This window comes from Pagrus pagrus (genome assembly GCF_965226575.1).
Source record: "Pagrus pagrus genome assembly, chromosome: 7".
Classification (NCBI taxonomy): domain Eukaryota; kingdom Metazoa; phylum Chordata; class Actinopteri; order Spariformes; family Sparidae; genus Pagrus; species Pagrus pagrus.
The window spans coordinates 9,963,039-9,983,134 of record NC_140191.1 but is presented as its reverse complement, the minus strand read 5'-3'; the positions used below and the strand labels follow the sequence as shown (position 1 = coordinate 9,983,134).

Here is a 20,096-nt window from a genome sequence, read left to right as displayed (position 1 = left end):
AGCCATTTCAAAACGTAGAAATCTAACTGAGACGCTGCATCGTGTGCTTCACATCTCTTCTCTTTGTGTCACAGCGGGGGGAAACTCTCCTGCTCCAGGGGCCTGACTCCCTCCAGTTATCAGCGCAGGTGATTGAGAGCACACACCGCCATCTCTCCATAGAGGGCACCCACAGACCCAGAATGTCTTGTTTGCTAGAGCTGTGTACATTTTGTATTTGAAAGAGCAGCAAGTCAATGAATCTCGATAATGCGAGAGCCGGGCCACATAACTCACGTTGATAGTCCTTACATTGTGCCAAGAGGCGATAAATCTGCTGCGGGAGACATGAATATGCAGTGGCAGTCAGTCTGGCTTGTTCTTGCTTGCATGCCCCCTGATGCACAGTTTATTCCTCTCCCCCATTCTAAACAGAAAAATAAAACCAATGAGCCGCAGCACCATCTCATCAACAGCGTTCTATTAAGCACAAAGAAATGTAGCAGTGCATTTTTCAGAATATGCTTAAAAGCTGTGAATCATTAACAGAAAATATTACAATTTTCAGCGTTGGCTTATTCAAAATAAAAAAATAAAAGATGTTTACAACCATCTTGATTATGTGTGATGTCAAATAGATGCCTATTTGTCTGGGAAATATCCATCTCTCTCTGTATCTGCATGTTAAAAATGATTCCATCTCTAATAAGAGTTATAAATTAATCAAGTCAATTCAGCCTTTTTGATGATGCCACAAGTTTCAGGCATCTGTTTAAGCATTAAAACACTAAACTAAAATCTGTACCCCAAACAGGTAATGCAATACTTTCATCCCTCCTTCACTGCAGTGGTGAGGGAGCCACGAGCAGCTCTCCCTCTCCATGTGATTGTATATGTAACCTGCAGCTTGCATCTGACGGCTCTTTGCAGGGGCATGAAATATGGACAGCCGAGATAGGCACCGAGCAGTTACGGGGGTTTAATGTACTCATTGACACAGACAAAATGTCCCAAATAAGAGCGATAAGAAGCCTGCTTTGTCAATGGCCCAATCCTCAGCTGACGCTTATTTCCCTCCTGCAAATAATTCATCCCATTCACAATACAGTAGGCAGCCCGGGGGGGCGGTTTCCTGTGTGTCTGTTTTGCTCATGGCAAAGAAAAAAAAAATTGCAATTTCCAATCTGAGTGCAGTAAATAAGGAAGAAATCTACAATCTCATGTCATTCACACAAAAAAACACAAAATCTCTTCATATAAAATGTGTTGGAAAATAGCGGTTAACATACTGCACGTGTGTACAATGACCGGGGAAAGTAGATAACCGGGTCATTATTCGGATCCCTCTCACCTCCATAAAATACTTCTTGGACATAGTTGACAAGTATGCGTAACGACGCGTGCCTCTAGTGGCACCGTGGAAGGAGGGTCCGTCAGACGCACGCAGATGCACGGCTTTCTGCACTACCTTTCCGTCCAGCAAGCAACTAGAAGATATTTTTTTTTAAACACCACTGTGTAACAAAGAGCCCCTTTTGGAGCAGATTTTGGACCTTCTTCAACAGCCAGCATCGCGCCATCGCCGCGCGCAACTGGAGAGGAGCGTCGCGGAGCGGCTTGTCCACCTTCACAAAGTCTCTGTGTGTGATGTGAACAGTTCTCATGAGCGGAGCGAGGGACTGGAGTGCTCGAGCTGCAGTGAGACTTTCTCTGAACGTCCGAAGTGCGTTCAAATTCCTCAGCACACTCGTCTTGTGACGCGTTTCTCTGTTTGTCTTTCGGGCGACAGGATCGTTCGAGGCGACCCAAAGTTCCGCAGGCGCAGTTCTCCTCCTCCACAGCGGCGCGGGAGTCAGGCTCGGCTGTTGCCGTGGTACTTGCCAGTAGACAGATAGCATCGGCGGTAGGAGGGGGATACAGAGACTCCTGCAGGCTAATTGTAGCAGCCTGCGATCGCAGGTGTATCACCGATCCGCCTGTGAGGGACTGAGGGGCTTCATCCTGATCGAGCCGCTCTCAGACTTGTGAGGAACAGAGAGAGAGAAAAAAGAAAGAGAGAGCCGAGAGAATGTTGCACCAAGTACAATGAGCGCAAATTTGTCGCAGGCACCAAAATCCATATATGCTCCGTCGAATTCAGTTTTGATGAGCAATTCTGAGTCGTCTTTGGAATTTTAAAAAAGTGGATCCCGCGACTTTACAACCATGCGAAATACTTGGCTGTCTCCCCGGAGTGCGATTTGGGAATACTGGACATGGCTGATTGCGTGTCTCTTTTGGATTCACTACTCTTACGGGATGCCTCATGTAATTCGAATAGGTAAGTTACACAAACGGCACGCACACACACGCACACGTTTGCGTTATAACCTTGAAAGTTGCTCCCCTTATCAGCTCGTTTTCCCAGTGCGGGTCACCATCCGTGCGCTCACAGCGGCAGCCAGTAGTGGGTTGTTTTTTTTGTTTTTTGGTGGGGGACTAAACGAGCAGCCCTTTTCATTCTCGTCTCGTGTGTGAATTCGCAGTTTTTTTTACTTAAACGAGGGGGTCAAGCAGTGTGCAACAAGAGAGAGCGGTGCGTTATCGCAGACGTATTGCCTGCAAAATTGAGGATGCCTTCTCCACTCAGGGACCGCGCAGTGAAACACTGTGGGTTAGTGTGACCTCTGTGCACTCGCTGCTTTGTCTGTTCCATTTTTCTGCAGCCAGCGTGTTGAGTCACCAGTTTAAATTCAGGCTCATTGCCATGCCTTCTGGAAGTAAGTTTGGTGCTTTTAAGGACAGTCTGTTAAATTAGAAGTTACAGTATTAAATGAAGAAAAAAGCACCATCAGAAAAAAAGTTTCAAACTGTGTGTGTGTGTGTGTGTGGAGATAAGTTTTATCTTCTGATTATGCACACACACACACACACACACACGCAGGAGACATAAACACTCATCATGTCCGGAGTTGCCCTCCCCCCTGATCTTTCACATTTGTGTGGTGCGAGACACAAAAAAACACAAGAAGCAGTGTGTTTTTGTGCTGCTCTTGTCTCTTTTCCCAATCTCACACCGAGGGACAATGTGAGAATTGTCATTCGGAGGGGCTGGCGACGCGATGAAGCATTTTGCGCCGCCAAGAGACAGGAGCAGAATGAAGATCAATACGGTTTTTGTCACGAGGCAAATCGTTTTTGACATTTGGCGGAGTGCCATGCAGGACAATTACTCAAAATGGCACTGGGCCACATTAACATACCACCACAACAGCCGGGAGTACAAGGCAGGCAGGGAGCGAGAGCATCTTTTAATGGCATGGGGGGCTTTTTTGTCTTCGAGGTATAAATAATGGGCGAAAGTGGAATAATGTAACACAACTGCAGAGTGCTCGAACAGAGAGCTAAATGGCCCTTTTCTCCCCCCCCCCCCCTCAGACCAGCTGACACATCTGCAAGTCTGAATTTTGTAATACATAATTTCTGTCAGGCTCAGTGGGTGGGCAGCGAGAAGCTACATCCCTTCAAATGAAAGTTATTAGACTTTAACAGGATTAATTATAGAGCTCTCTCACCTTGAGTGGATGCTGTCAAGATTTCTGTATATTCTAATGTAAACTGGGAGAGAGAGACTCAGCAGAAAGGCGAACAAAAAAGAAAAAAAATTGCAATACTTGAGTATGTCATGCAGCTGTCCAGCAGGCCCAGGATGTCCCTGTGACTGACTGCTGCACCCCGAGGAGCCCTGACTCCTCTGACATTGCTGTGTGTGGACTTTTTTTTTGGTGATATCTTAGAAGCTGCACAAGATCCTCAAAGCTCCCCCCGTCTACTGATCTGAACTGAAATCATTTGGTCAAAGGGACAATTTTTTTTTTTTTCTAACAGTGGCAGCAGCTCAGATGAAGACCTGAAATAGACTTGACAGGCTTTGTTTTTTAAAAAAAATGTCAAAGTGCTGAGACAATTTTACCTTGAAATGTGCCACAGCCGCAATATTGCTTTTTATAGAATCTTATCATTGCTCGCGGTGAAGGAGTGGCTTGTTTATTTTTTTTCTGTGTGTGTGTGTGTGTTCCTGAGATTGTATTTGAGGAAGCTGAGTGGAGGGACATGCAAAGGGAAGGTTGCTGAATTTGCCTCAACGCAAAAAAAAAAAAAAAAGAATAAAGAAATTCAAAAAGGCTCACGTCTTCACATGATCTTTTGATGCCGAGCGTTTATGCACACGTGCGTTACCGTTTTATTTTGTTCGTTTCTGTGTGGAAATGGAGACATTTCTCGCAACATTCTCTAAAATTGCATTTGCCGAATGACCTTTTTTTTCTATTTTTGTTTAAATCGTGTACAAGCTTGAGGCTGTGCATAAAATATGCAATGTGTGTGTGTATTAATGCAGACATGTTGTAGTATCCCCAGCGAGGGGACGTTAGTATTCACAGTCTGTTGATTCGTTTAGGGATGAGCGCTTTTTTGAGTGGCTGTGTAGTGGACATTTTTTTGCCCCTTCCCTCCTCCCCCCCCCCCTTTTTTTTTTTTTTTTTGTAATTTGGTACTTGGTGTGCAAGTGGGTGTGCTCTGTGTCACAACCACCCTGCTCGAAAAACCAACAGAGGGCTCTCTCATAGTCGGCGCACGATGGCCGACGTCGCTCCTCAGCACTGGTTACCAACACAAACAAACCAGTGAGAATCATCGAGGTGGGCGGTGGTGTTTGAGCACGGCGCTCTCTGTCTGTGCTGTGTCTGCTCTTGGTTAGGTGGCCTGTGCAGTTCTCCAAGTACACCATCTGGGTAATGGTGGGCATCCAAGGTAGAGTTGTTGCCATTGATTTTAGTGCTTCTACAGCGCATCGCTCTAAGTTGAGGCCAGATGGTCGCTCCGTCTCATTCTCCAGCTTCTATTTGTTGGAGGGGATAAAAGACGACTCCTCCTGTATTTGTCCTCTTACCCGCTGTGCTTCTCTTTAGTCTCCCTCCGCCTGCCTTTCGTCATTTTTTTTTTTCTTTTTCACTCCGCCTGACATGTTTCGCAACCTCTCGTCTCATCTAGTTGCCATTTCGGTTGATAATGCAGTGTTGTTATAATAAAGATGAAAGTGCTGGAGGATGTGGATGTGATTCGTCTCTCAGGAGGCAGCATGAGTCTATCAATAATTTGCGTGTTTGCCAACATGGAAATCAGAAGCAGGTTGAAGCAATTGAATATGAGTTTTTGAGCATGCCTTTCTGTCCCGCAGAAGTCATCAATTTCCCGTCACACAAATGTATTCATCCGTTTGTGTCCTATATCTTTTTGTTAAAGCGTACAGTAGTGACAGATTATACGTTTTCTCTATTCATCTGTAGATTGATGAAACTAATTCATCATTTGTTGTCTCCCCTCTCTCTCTCTGGCTGAGGTTATTCACTGCCTGACAGGGATTTATTGAATAATCAATTACTTTATCTACCTAATACTTAAAGCACTTAATCAGTGCCAGTTAATCAATCTCCCTCATGATTTCATGTTGATTTCATTTCCTTGGCTCCTCGCTCTGCCCCCTTACAACACCTGGTCACATGCATTTTTCATTTTCGCTCTCCCTAAAACGCTTTGGGCAGCCATGACTGCAGACTTAATTATCGTGCGTGAAACAGGCCGAACATTTAAATGTAAGCTGACAAATGTGCACCACTCGAAGCCGTGTGCGGTGCGACCACTCGTGAGCTTCAGTGGGATAAATCAGGGTTTGTGGTCACCACTTCGGTTGAAGTCCGCAAACACACAGAGCCACTTCAGAGGCTTGTCTTTATCCCCACACCAGCAGCAGCAGCAGCAGCGGCAGCAGCAGCAGCAGAGAGACAGAGAAGTTTTCATGTGATTAACTCTTCTAGCGAGCATAAGAGAGTGCATTCTCCCCGAGATCCTCCTCGCCGGAGTTTGTGCAAATGTCTCATCTGAAATGACTCAGACATATTTCAAGAGACCGGGAAAAGCTGTAATGGTACTTTGCAATTCTACTTTTAACAAAGTCAAACCCAAAGGGCCGCTTGTATTGAGAATTGCCCACAGGAGGACGGATTGGCTGGCGACGAGAGAGAGGGAGGGGGAGGACATTTAAAGAAGCGTTTGGCGATGAAAAGGAACAATGAGGAGAGACGTTGCATCAAAAGTTGTATCAAATTAAGATGGCCATCAGTTGCCGAGTGCAAATGAATATTTCATTTTCATCTAAATTTAATCTCTCCCCAGACAGAGAGAGGGAGCAGGGAGAAGCCTGCTGGTGGAGGTTTTGGGTCCGGGGAGTTGTGGTGGTGAATATGAACAAAGGCTGGTAGAGGTCACTGAAGAATTGGATACAGGGAGAGGCTTCTTTGATGTGTAATTCCATTATCTGTTAGCGACAGCAGAGATTGAAGGAGGGAGGAATACAGCACTTGTTTTACCTGCGCTAACACCCCACCCCCTGCATCCACTTGTATAAACATGGATGGATAAATGCACTGCAAAGGAAACAGCGGAGGTCTATTTTCTGCCTCTCCCACATCTCAGGCAGCAGTACCTTAGCCTCCACACGCGCGGACGCGCACTATATAAAGCCATACTCCATCCACAACGTTTTCCAAAACATATGTCTGGTCTCACTGGGCCTCTTGTACACAATCCAATTCCATTCTCTCTGTCAGCACACTCGCGGCTCGTCATTAGCTTCAATCTCGCTGATGAGAAACGGCAGATGTTCGTTTTGTTGAGCAGAGGGGCCCGTCTCTGAACGTGCTGTCTCCTGTAGTCGCCTGTGATCCTGCTTAGACGTATTAGAAAACAACATTCTACTTCCACAAACAAATATGTGCTCATGGCGTGCAGTGGACTGTGTTTTTCTGAAGGCGCGGAGCCTGTTTTTTAAGTTTAGTCAGTAGAGCTAGTCAACACGCATTAAACACGCTGTGGGAGTCCAAGCAAAGTGTATTAAATAAACCTTGTGTTTACGTCTCAGATAAGGTGAAATAAATGTGCAAGGCTCTGCAACGTGCTCCTGAAGTGTCTGATCACTAACACTAACAAGTCAAGGAAGTGCAGGTACTTAGCTCCTTGTTCAGTCGCACATAATAATGATCATCCAATAATCCAAGCCACTAGGGGCTAATAGAGCGGATCTACCAACCAGTAAGATAATCCTGTGACACAGCAGGGTCCCATCTAGCCCCAGCTAGCTTAGCCTAGCCGCTGCTAATACACCAGATGGTGTTTTCATATCGTACTACAAAGTGGGTGCTCTGCAGTGAAAGGTCTGCTGCGAGCATATGCTTCTGATGCCTATTGAAATAAATAAGGTGGTTCCTTATGGCGATGAACTTCATCTTTTTCTATCAAGAATGAGGAGTTCACTTTGCTGTTATGAAGATGGTGGATGTTATTTTGCATAGAATAATTATTTGGGTGTCATTTGTAACCATGTGGAGATAGGCCAGGAGCTTAAAAGGTAATTTTACCCAAATTACAAAAAAATATACTTTTATTTACCCAGAAAGCCATGCAGATAGTTTTGGTTTCATGTGTTTTGGTTTGGAGATGTCGACCTTGAGATTTCTACTCTATGACAACAGAGGTAGTGTAACTTTGAACACTTCAGAAATGATTTTTTAAACAAATTTTAGTTTTACTCTAGATAATCCACATGACAAGGACATTTTTTTGGTTTAAAGAAGCTCCAATGAAAATAGTTTATGGTGATTATCCACAGTAACCAAGACATTTACTCTGAAAAGACACAGTGCTATTGAAATTAGGCAGATATCTCACAGGCAGTACTATATTTATCTATAAAGCACGTTCTAAAAACATTAACTCAACTGTGCTTCAGTATGGCAGTAGAGTGTATACCTCTGCCAACGCCTAACCCTAACAGTCCCCTTTAATTCAATCAAGCCTAATCTAATAGGAACTGATGGCCCCGTATCACACTAAATCTTAAACCACCAAAAACTGCTTAACCACAATTTAAGATAGCCTGATCTAAGGATGCGCATCAGTTTATACTCACTCAGAGATTCTAGCCACCTAAACACACCAGATTGTTGTCATCAAGATCCATGTATTATTCCCTGAGAAATTACCAGTGTCGAAAAAACGCTCTGTCTCACAATGTTAGAGAAAATGAGGAAACATTCCTGGATCCGTCCCTTTATCCGGATCTGCTCCAAAAGTTTATGGGGCCTATTCTGGACTGAGACCCATCCTCCATCCAAGTTTCATTGAAATCCTTTCAGTGTAATCCTGCTGACAAACTAACCAACCAGCTAACCAACAAACCAACCAACAAACGGACACAGGTGTAAACATAAAATTCATAGTTAAAATAAAGGACAAAACAATACCGACATAAAATGAGTACAGAAAAAAATCTATGCTTAAATTAAGGGAAGGAAATGGAAGAAACCAAAACTAAACAACAGATAGTAAAGTTCTTCTGACGGGTGAAGCAGCCCTTTAAATGCACAGTATGTAACTTCTGCCACTAGGAGTCCCTCAATCAAAAACAATGAAAACACAAGATGTAGTTCGATGACGTCGTGAGGTAGCGTGGCATCGTGCGATTGTGTTTCTGTTGTCATTGTTAAACAACCACCATTTGCTGCTGAAATGTTAAAGGAAGGGGTGATTAGGCATTTAGGTTTTTTTCCACATTTGCCAAAATCCTCACTCTTCTCTGGGTTCAAACATTGTTAACATTTACGATAATTCAAGTACAAAACTCCACAAACGAAATATGTTATATAGGTCACTTTTAAACATTCTAGAATAGAAATCTTCCATTGTGTTTTGTAAATATCTTCATACAACTCAATGTGGAGCCGTCCATCAGAAACAACAGCCTGATTGATTTGCTCCACAATCTGCCCGAGTTGCCCTGCGGGCCCCTGAGAGACTCAGTGTCATTATAGCAGGACGTGTGCTTTTTGGATTTGACAGTGTTTTGAAATTCATGGCATGTCAATGCTGGCTATTTCCCTGTGAATGTTTCTGTACCAAGGCAATGAATCAAATTTCATGCTCTAGCCATTTGTCTTTATTATGTGCCCTTGTCCTTTCCATTTGACTCTCCCATCTCAGCCCTCCTCGGGGCTCCGCTGGAAAAGTCGAATAACATCAAAACAGTTGGAGAAGAAAAAAGCTTGATCACGGGGCATTTTCTCTCTCAGGGTCATGCTAGCAATATAACATAGTTAATTAAAATGATCTTGTTGGAGGTAATTTGGTGATTATTTTTTGTACATTTCTGCACGGGGTGTAATTTGTCTTGACTTTTCCCAGACACACTGTATGTTGGCAAACCACACACACACACACACACACACACACACACACACACACACACACACACACACACACACACACACACACACACACACACACACACACACACACACACACACACACACACACACACACACACACACACACAGTAGGCGCAGGCAGCAAGTGCTGCGGCAAAAGAGACGGAGTGAGGGAGAAAGAGCGAGGGTGGCTACATAGATGAAGCTAGGGGACTCTTATTTAGCTTGTTAATTAGCTTGAACCTTTTGATCCCAATTTTAAAACCCGCCACGTTGCAATGCTGCCGCCTTTTGTGTGTTGCCCCAAGCCAGATAAAACTAAGCTTTATTCTCGTGCCTTTCAAACACCGTGGCATTCACCGGAGCAGTATTAGCTTTGCTTTCCTGCTCTGCGTTAGCGTCGTCCTTATCTATTCCCAGACGCTCTGTGTAAACTTGGTCACCTCTGACACCCCAGTTACGTACTGCCACGCACATGCATCGCAATAACAAGACCTTTTCTTCTCACCGCTTCAGAGCAATCAGGAATTGACAGTGGGGGTATCAGCCGCAATGCACAGGTTTAAATCCTATTTAACTTGGGCTAAGGACAATGAATGGAGGGTGACACCGTTTCATTCTGCCCTTTTAATCAAGCCCTCATTGTTATAAATGTCAGGTCTTGGATGTGTGATTCCCTCAAATTGCTGTTCCATGACTGTAGGGAGATGTGTGCGCATGAGTGTGTGTTTAGGCGAGAGAGAGAGAGAAGAGAGGAAGTGTGAGTATGTGCATGACAAGGGGATGTATAAGGGGAGCTGGCATAGAATCCCTGGAGCGTAGGGGTAGAGCAGGAGTTACTAATCAACTGTGAGAGAGTAGGCTAGAGAAGACTCACCCTCTATTTTCCCCCCAGAGACAAAGCGAGGGAACAGATAAGACAAACCTCTTCAGGCCAAAACCACTACAAATGAATGGCTATCACCAAAAAATATCAGGGAGGGTTGGGGGGGAACAGAGATCTTTTTTCCCCCCCACACGCTGCCTCGTATTCTGCCCCTTCTCCTTTTTCAACCCCAGCAGTAACAAATGCGACCGCAGTAAGTGTATAAGACTCTGGGGTTACCTCTCCAGCCCGTGTGCTCATCCCTCTGCTGATGGATAGCCGGGAGGTTGAAAGCCAATGTCAATTTAGTTAACACAGCCAATACCCAGAAGATTCCACTCAGCACTCGAGCTGCGTGCAGGGAAGACAATATGGGATGGTCTCTCCTGTCTCAGCGAATGTTTTACCGGCTGCCGATCTACTGTCCAGGTTGCCCCCGGAGAGCAGCGCGGTTAACCGCAAAACGCTCCCCGGTGACTCATCTGAAGACAGCTTGTCTGCATGCGACCAGGTTCAGATATATGGAACGAGACGGAGATTATCATTGACAGGGCGACGAAGAGGAGGAGGAGGAGGGGAGACTGTGGGCGGTTTAAGGCCAGCAGCGCATTTTTTTAAGTAAAGCTATTAGTGTTGCTTGTGTGAATTAGGGCTTCAAATGTAAAGCCTGAGATGGTGTTAGCTAACTGTCCTGCAGGTGTTCACCCTCTCAGATGATTGCTGTCATAGTAACCAAAGCTCACCTAGTAGAGTATGATTGGTGCAGATAATAGCATGTGATTAGTCATCTAAGCAGCAGGTTTTTCTTTTTCTTTTTTTTTTTTTGGTTAAATCAATTCTCTATCACAGAGAGTTAATGAAAAATTAGGCTTCTGATTGTTTTGTTCCTAAATCATGTTTTCCAGTCTCAAGTGCTTCTGTTTCTTCTCTGCCAGCCTCAAGTGTTTTTACCTCCTTTTGCTCATCAGTCTTGCTTGTCTCGTGTGTTGCTGTTGTGTGTTATTTTTTTCGTCGCTGCACCCACCTTCGCCTGAAACCCCTCAAAAACATTATCATTTTCTCATAATTTGTGAATTTAGAGCAGTCAGGAGTTATGATTTTAATGCACGTATAAGAGCATGTAGAGAAGAACTAGTTTTCCAGATGCAAGGAAAGAAAATCAGCCCTTTTTCCTTGTCCTCCTCAGTGTTAGTCAATCAAAGTGCACAGGGATACAACACATCCGGAGTAGTGCTGTGCAATTGATTAAAATATTATCAAACTAGCAAGATGTCCAAGTGCAATATTCAAATCACAGAAGCTGCAATGTTTTGGAAAATGTGTGACAAAACAGTATTATAATGAAGTACTGTGGTACTGCAGAGACGTCTATAAATCTCCATCTTCTCCAGATGTAAGAGCAAACATTTGTTTACCACAAACCCCGACAAATGTCACATCATCATGATTTTAATAGTGTTTTTCAATGAAAATGAAAAATGTCATGCACAAATGTCGCAATTGTAACATCTGTCAAATTAACAGCAATGTGATTTTATATTTTACCATATCGTGGAGAGAAAGAGAATTAAATCCGTGAGAGCCGAATAACACCAGCCGAACTACGAGCTATGCTCCTAATTGCTTTTCACCAAGAGTGAAAATAATACCATGAAATTTGCCTGCGCCAAAATAATCTGCAATCAGCAAGTATTATCTGGTTTGATGAAAGGGATCAACTGAAGTAACGCTGCAATGATCGTATGCAAATTTAATGAGACATCTGCAGTGTATTAGGCTGATTTTTTTCATTGGTAAAGCAAACAATGCATGTCCTCCTTGCCTGCCATTTTACTCACAAATCCCATGAAACATTAACATCAGATCAGGCATCTTTAAAAGCACATTTGCAATATGCAGAATATTTAATAAATGTATCAGTTAACACTGGAGTGTGTGGGTAGCCTCAAACCTGAGCCTCTTCTCTTGTAATAAAGGTTGAATATAATTGTAGGTTGAACAACAATGTAAAACATATTCTTTTGTGAGTCAAAACAAGGAAAAGAAAAAAAGGCTCATCACCGTAAATACATGTCTCGACTTAGAAATCTGCTAAGAAAATGGCACACGACAATATTCGAAAAGCCTTGAAAAGGCCAATTACAAATGTCACCAACTGTATGCAAGTGAGAGCAAGGTTTCCTAATGGTGGTTAATGAGAACATCTATAGCCATCATGAGGCCATTATACCTCTGACTTACATTTATACCACGCGTGTAAGATGCAAATTTTAAATCCTCCCCAATTTACAGTTCAGACAAACGTTCTCCTCTTTCCGTTTCGTTTAAACACCAAACTTGCCTTTTTGAGCGCATTTTCCATTTTACATCAAGGAGGCTTTTGTTAGCTTGATTGGTGCTTGGGAGAAATTTATAACCATCGAAACATTGGCCACATTTAAAATAATTGGCACCACGCTGGCATCACAGAATTAATGCTCAGTTAATGTCCTGCTCAGCCTCCCTCTGCACTGTTCACATATGGATCGCCTGTCTGCCAGAAGGGTAATTACTTCAAATGTGGGAAGGACCATTCCCACTGTATGGAGACCACGAGCTGCAATACACAGAACAAAGAAAAAAGCAATCTCTTAATGCAGCAATTTAGAGGGTGGAAATGGGTCACTATATGTCTTACAGCTGGCATTTGGCATTTATTTAAGCTTTTTTTTATGAAATAACAAATTGATCAGGAAAAAAAAAATCTAGCACTGAAACAATTGGTTGATCAGTTGACTAGTCAGTTGACTTTTAATTGGTCTTTCATTTTATTTTATTTTTCAAGCAAAAACACCCGAGTACCCCAGTTGCAACTTCTCAATTGTGAGAATAAGCTGATTGTCTTCATCTTAGTTGGTAGTAAATCAATATTTTTTGGGTTCTTGGACATTTGGCGATATCAGAAAATGTAAGAAATTGTAATAGGCAATGACGTTTTATGGACAAAATGAATTATAAAGGGAATAATGCCACTGTATGATGAACATAATCATTAGGGTTACATCATTAATTAATGAATGTTGAATTTATAGTAAATTAACATGTTAAGTTATTTCACAATGAAAGGCTTTATAAATCAATGATTAAACAACTGTAAAGGTTCATAAACATCAGTTGCAACTGGGGCGGTTAAAAATATCGACTGAATCTAGATTCTTGTCTCTTGTGATTCAGAATCAATTAATTAATGTCAAAAATCGATCATTGTCAATGTTCATAGCGTGATGTTGACGGAACAAAAAAGTCGGGACTGAACTGCCAGGCTAGCACAGCACCCGGACAAATACAACGATGGACCCCCCCTGATCTTACAGTGCAGAAGAGAGGCTGCTCTCACTGCTGGACTTGTAATGTTAATAACAGCAGAGCACGCCCCCTTATTTTGTCATCCACATAAAAGGCGTGCAGGCTTTCAATTAATTAATTCACAACTTTTTTAAAATGAAAAGGCTACAGATCATTTATCTTAGTTTCCAGTTGTGTGTCATATTGTATTTCAGCAGATTAGGACACCAGTGAGACTGACAGAGCTGGAAAATAGTGCCTCATTTTCTTTTCATTCAATAGATAATCGATTTCGACTAGAGAATCGTTTTAAATTGAAAAGCGTTTCTGAATTGAATTGGACACGCAAGAATCGGAATCGAATTGAATTATGAGATTGCCAAAGATTCACACCCCTAGTTGCAACTTTATGATGACCATCCAAATAATGTTTATAGATGATAAAAGTATAAATCCTCCATTTATTAATGATGGTTGTTATAAAATGTTACCATCATCAGTTGCTGTCCCAAAGAATCAACATGTTAATCAATGACTAAGATAATTCCTTTCTATCAGATTAAAGTTGAGGGCCAGTTTGATACGGACTCCAACACAAAGACATGGAAATGTCTCCATAGAGAATATTCTATTATAAGAATTCAACAGTCTCCTTTTGTTGATATGCATATGTCCCTTGTACCCAGCATGGAGGAAAATCAGAGATTTAACTGGACCAGAAGGAGGGATGACTTTAAAAGGGGAGGAATATTATAATTTGTTCCTCTATCAGGGCCTTGAGGAGACCAATGGACAATCAGCAGGGTTTGTAAAATGGGTATCCAGTCTGTAATGATGGCCGAGGCTCAAGCCCAGACAGATCAGAGACGTTTCTTTGTCAATATTCTGCCTATGCATTGGAGGACACTACGGGATGACAGGATGAGCCTGAGAGTGTGTGTGTGTGTGTTGCTTTTTTCTGAGTGGAGCCCATTAGTGTAGGGAGCCTCTCCAGCCACTGTCAAACTTAAAACAGGGGACAGGAGGAGGTATTACCTCCAATTACGTGCTGTGGTGCATCTGTGAAGTCTGAGCACTATCAAGCTGCCAGGCTGTCAGACTTTTGTCTGTTTATTAATTCATTTGTGTTTCACATTATACGTATCATGGTGATGGAAAAAGGAACCCCCTCTTCCCCTTTTCTTGTCTCCTTCTTTATTACCCGTCGTCCCGTCCTTGACAAAAGAAATAACCATTTATTTGAAGTCGTGTTCTTTTAAGAGGCTAAAAGATAAGCTTTTGTTTGGGTTTCATTCACTTGTTCTTCCTCTTTTCTTACCAGACAGAAGATGTGACTCGGCTAACATATGCTCATTGTGTTAATCCCTCGCCAGGGTAAAATGAGCAGTCCCTTGTCTCACCTTTCTTGACCCGTACCCCTTCTGTCTCCTCAGTGCGCTGTTTCACAAGACTTACATTTCAATTTGCAAGCCCAATCACTGGGATCTTATGAGCTGCTGGTTGGAAAGCAATTGAGCCTCATTCAATTTGTTCCCTCTCATGTTTCCAATCTATTTATGATTTCTTAAAGATATTAAAAGGCTTTGATAAACCGCTTGCAGGACCCCAAAACTTTTTTCATTCTTTTCTTTTCTTTTTCTCACACTTCATTTTGATTGCACCCACCCGCCACCTTTGCCTCCATCCAGTGCTTCCCCGGTCATCTGTGCACCTTGATTTGAGAGTCGAACATGGGGGCTCGGGGTGGAAATAACAGCACATGGAAATGGGTTGGTGATTGCCTTCCTCCCAGCCTGGTGATGGAGGGTTTGAGTGATCGTGCCCCTCAAGCCCCTCCTTGGTGGTTGATTAGCTGTGGAGCCCTGGAGCTCTGGAGTGACACACTGGCTCATCAGACCCAGCTCAGCCTGTCAGGGACCCCCTTGATTGCATGGTGCTTCATAATTGTCCCCCCTTTAGTATCCGGTGCCACCTCATCTACATGCCACGCGATGCTCGACTTCTCCTGTTGCTTTTCAGAATGTACACACATTGAAGGGAGATGTCAAAGGGGAGTTTCATCCATCTGGGAGATTCACATTACCAACAGGTGACAACACGGTAAAGCTCTTTGAGACATTCAATGCATGGTATTCATTGTAAAGCTCAACTGGTCTCTCACACACAAGGCCTAAAAAGATTCTTCAGTCGCAATGTACAAGAATGGAAAAAGATCAATGCTGGTCTACAGGATGCTGTGTAATAAAAATGCGTATTGAATGGTATGGATGAAAGATCGGACGGAATTGGCGGCTGCAGAAATGCGGACAACATTCATGTCGAGGAGTGCTTCCTCTTTCTCCCTCTCTCTGTCTGCCAGCACCAGCAGCTGCAAATGGGCCCGGTGTAATGTCTTTTTTAGTAAGGCAATTGGAAAAGAATTGCCATCGTGGCATTTATAATCATTGAGTTGGTAGACATGATTGAAAGTTAAAGCAGTCAGAACGGAGAACTCTGCAGGTTCTGGCCCAGGTTATTGATTCGTATAGCTTATGTGGGTGAACTGCCCAGGGTGTGCAACTCATCAAATCATAAACTGTATTAATTATTTTTATGTCCTGGCATCAGCCTCTGGGGACTCTTGAATTTCTTTAAGTTGAGATTTGTGCCCATGCCGTGGCGATCAAGCTGTAATACACTGGCTGACATCAGTTTGAAATGAGTATTATGACAACTGTGAGTTATGACCCGAAATGTTTGGATGGATTCAAGGATTCAAAAAATACATCAAGACAAAGAATTATAAATATGTGTAGACATGACAAATTTAAAATATGTCACAGTTTTAAGACAAACTGAGCAAAAACATGTTGTACATGTTTGAGTGCAAACATGCAGGTATGCAAAGGATTCAGAGGATTTTGAGCTGGACAAGGTTAAAGATATACAGAGGTCAGAGGACAGAGTTCACCATCCTGACTCAGCCTGAGGGAAGAAGATTTTCCTCAATCTCTCTGTGTTGGGCTTTGGAAATTGTCTTTTGCTGGGGTACTAGTGTGAGTCTTGCAGAGTGAGGAGTGGAGATTGGAAGGTATGCTCGGCCGAACTAACCACTCTCTGTAGGGCTCTATGGTCCTGAGCAGGGCAGTTGCTGTACTGGTTGGTAATGCCCCCTGTTTGGATGCTTTCCACAGCAGACCAGAGTAAAAGGTCTTTAGGACCCCTAGAGAAACTTCCTTTAGCTGTCTGAGGTGGTAAAGGTATTAACCTTTCCATTCATGGTGTCAGTATGTATGGTCAATGGTTCTCATTCTTTCCACCAGTGTCCCGTTGATTCTTAGGGCTGTAAAGCTCCTTTACTGCTTCCTCCAACAATCTACCACCAGGTCCACCATTTGCTGACCCTGAATAAAGCTGCATTTCCACAAAAGTGCTTTCAATATAGTCACCTATGAACCCCTATGTAACCCGTGGTAACTGTACCTAAGCACTTATTTGCCGGCTTTAGAGGTAACCTCTTTCACTATTCTAGCAGGTGGGAAAGAATAGGAGATACTTAACTCTTAAGAAGTTGCTGCATTTATTAGCTGACATGACCTGATACATTACTGCCCATTTACAACATATACAAGCGAGCGTTGCTTTAGAAAAGACAGAAGTAGAGTTTGTGAAATCCTACATCAGAGCACAAACGGAGAGACGTCTCTGGTTGTTCTGACTGACCGGTCAGTGGTCTGCGGTGTAAGGACGCCACCTTTTGTCATCGGATCAGTGTGCTAGGTACTTCAACCGAAGGGTGACGGAAATCAGGTCGCACGTAGCTGTTCTTTTGGTGCTATGGAGTTAGAGTAGTTTCTGACCACACAGTCGTCTGTGGACAGGAAGTACATAAAGAGACCAAGTACGCAACCACAAGGTACCTGTTTATTATTTTTGCCTTTAGTTGAAGGTCCAGCCTGTCTGCCGTGTCACTTCCACTCTCCAGATAGTTGAGATGACCTCCAGTCACTCAGCTCAGCAGCTGCTTTTCACTCAACCAAGACACATGAAATGACATCCCTCTGCCGATTTGGCTCCTCGAAGACACTCAAGGCACACACAGCACCTACGGAGTAAAACTTTAAAATGTAAAAGACGAGCTCCGTGTTTTATAGAAAAACTCGACCGCTGTTTGTGATGTGTGCATTTGCTATTAACTGCATACCAGCTTTTATCTAAGTGGTGACTGCAGCCACAGGCTTATTTATGTCCAGACTTTATACTCACCAAATAGGTTTTTTCCTGTTGTCAAGCTTAGGAGAAAATCACTCACTCGTGTTTGTTGGTGCATTTTCCTTCTTTTATTCTTATTCAGAAGTAAAAACATGGTCTTCGATGGCTTACTTTTGCACTGGCTTTTTCTTGCTTCTCTGCTTTTGTGTAATCTTCTTGTGCGCTCTAATTGGGCACATTTACTTTTTTCACCCATTACAGTTTCAGTGATTTCACCTGCCACATGTTTACTAGACTTGGAGCACAAAACATGACTTTTTCCATTGTGTGTGTTTGATAGAGATTATAGTGTCACAGCTCTCGAATGAAATAGGACTCAGTGTCAGCCTTGTACAGGGTGATAGACTTTACTGTGCCGGAGGAGAGTTGTATTGAAAAGTAAATCCACCATCATATTCAGCCCAGGCATTTACATAAGACGACGAGGGCTGGAGCAGATGAGGGGCTTGTCGTAACATTACACATTTGTTCAGTCAGGAAATGAGTCGAAGTGTTCGCGGTGCGTCAAAAGGGAAGCCTCGGAGAAAATATTGGCTTTGTCAAGGGTCCCTAAATGCTGCTGTATCCAGGGTAAAAATGACATGTTGGTTTACACCGGCTCTCCTTGGGTGTTTGTGTCGGAGCGTGCAACGGAAAGATAATGGAGATAAAGTAGTGATAGTATTGCATTTTTGCACGAACTGGCTGTGGAACATTTTCTTCTTACATCGGTCAAATTATTTAGGTCATAACAGCGATTCATGGGGATCAAATGCACAGCTTTTTGTTTGATTTTGTTGCCCTTGTCATACCAACCTCTATGTGATGCATCTGAAGATTGCATGTGCTGTTTCATTGGCAGGGGAAGCACGAGTTCACATCTTTGTGATCTCAAGGCTCGTGATGATGCTGATGAAAATCTTTCGACAGCTGAAACATTTGTACTCTTGCTGCACAAACTCAGTCTTGCTCATAGCGGGCTCCGTTCTGGTTTATTGACAGGCCATTGCTAGAATTACATGTCAAGGTGTTTCGAATGATGTGAGGTTAAGAGGTGAAAGTTGAGCTCGAGTGTGTCGAGAGCTACTGATCAATCTAAGCCTCTGCACAGTCTGTTTGAACGGTCAGGCAAATTGAAGGTAAACTTTTTACTTAAGTGAAATGTTGACCAAAGGGAGAGAAGGAAATACATGGGGAACTTGCTGCAAATCCAGGTAAGACAAGCAATGCCTTTTGCACTTAATCATGAACCGGGACGGAGCAACAGTGTTCATAGAGCCTTATCACACCAAACACGGCCAGTATCCCGTAGAAGTGGCCATTAATTAACAAACACGCTTCATCTTTTTCACTTTTTGATTCATTGTAGAGTACGGCAGCTCATCATTGTGAAGTAGGTGGTGTTGTAGCTTGTTGACATAGTGACTACTTGCATGTCAGGCAGTAGAAATGGAGTTAAAGAGTAAAGGTCTATTGGTGTTGCTTCTCATTTTGCAAAGCAAGTTTTTTTCCAATTCAGTGGCGCGTCATATCTGGTGTGATTGCCTGCTCCATTTTGGACTCTTCAGTTCTGTCTAATCCTGTGCAAATGACTTCAGGGATTCTATTGGCCGATCACTAGTGTAAATTCACCTAAGAATTAGAGTTGTTGTGTTTTTGTTTCCTTAAAATGATACTTTTATATCTATCAAAGGCCCCAAAGAACAGTGTCGGGCTCTGAAGCCAATTTGACATAGTGGCCAAATATTGTAATTACACCAAGTCGCTTTCCCCATAAGTTTACATTGTGAAAAAAAGTGCCCATAAAACACTTGATACATTTTCAGAGCATCACTACCCTCGATAACATTTTAAAAGTGCAGAAAAGCTGCACCATTAAATTGTTTTATTCCCATTCACGTTAGCGCAGGGCTAAACCGGGTGTTAGTCATTCAGTTGGTGGCCGTCTCAAATGTGCACGCTCTCTGGGCTGCACAATACGGACAGTATGCACTAGATGCGGTTCATTTTACACCATGAAAGTCAAACTTTTTTGGCTTCATGCGCCAATAAGCAACATTCATAGGATTTTACGTGGCTCTGCCTCTGAAGCTGTATCCAGATTTGCCTTAAAGATCCATGAAAAATGCCATGTTGCACTGCCATGTTTTTACAGTAGCCCAGAATGGACAAACAAAATACTGCTTCTAGAGAGGACCTTTAGCGTTTTGCATGTTTTTTTTTCATGGCCACCAGGGGAGGTATTGAATTTCCTGCAATCCTGTGACTCACCGCTAGATGCCACTAAATCCGACGCAGTGGGCCGTTAAGGGTCACGACTGTCATGATGATTTGCAGTTGGTCAGCGGTGCAATTACACATGTCAGAGTTCAACAAAATGTATCGCTGCGTGAAAGCAC

The 20,096-nt window shown here is 43.1% G+C and overlaps 1 protein-coding gene across 1 annotated transcript in view; it reads left to right on the top strand.

The window, feature by feature from the left end:
* The first annotated feature begins 1,358 nt into the window (after positions 1 to 1,358).
* The window catches only part of grik3 (glutamate ionotropic receptor kainate type subunit 3), a 107,715-nt gene continuing 88,977 nt past the window's right edge, over positions 1,359 to 20,096 (top strand). Inside the window, exon 1 of the mRNA XM_084356682.1 lies at positions 1,359 to 2,299. Coding sequence (XP_084212808.1) covers positions 2,185 to 2,299 — 115 coding nt within the window. The 5' untranslated portion in view covers positions 1,359 to 2,184. The remainder of the gene's footprint in view (positions 2,300 to 20,096) is intronic.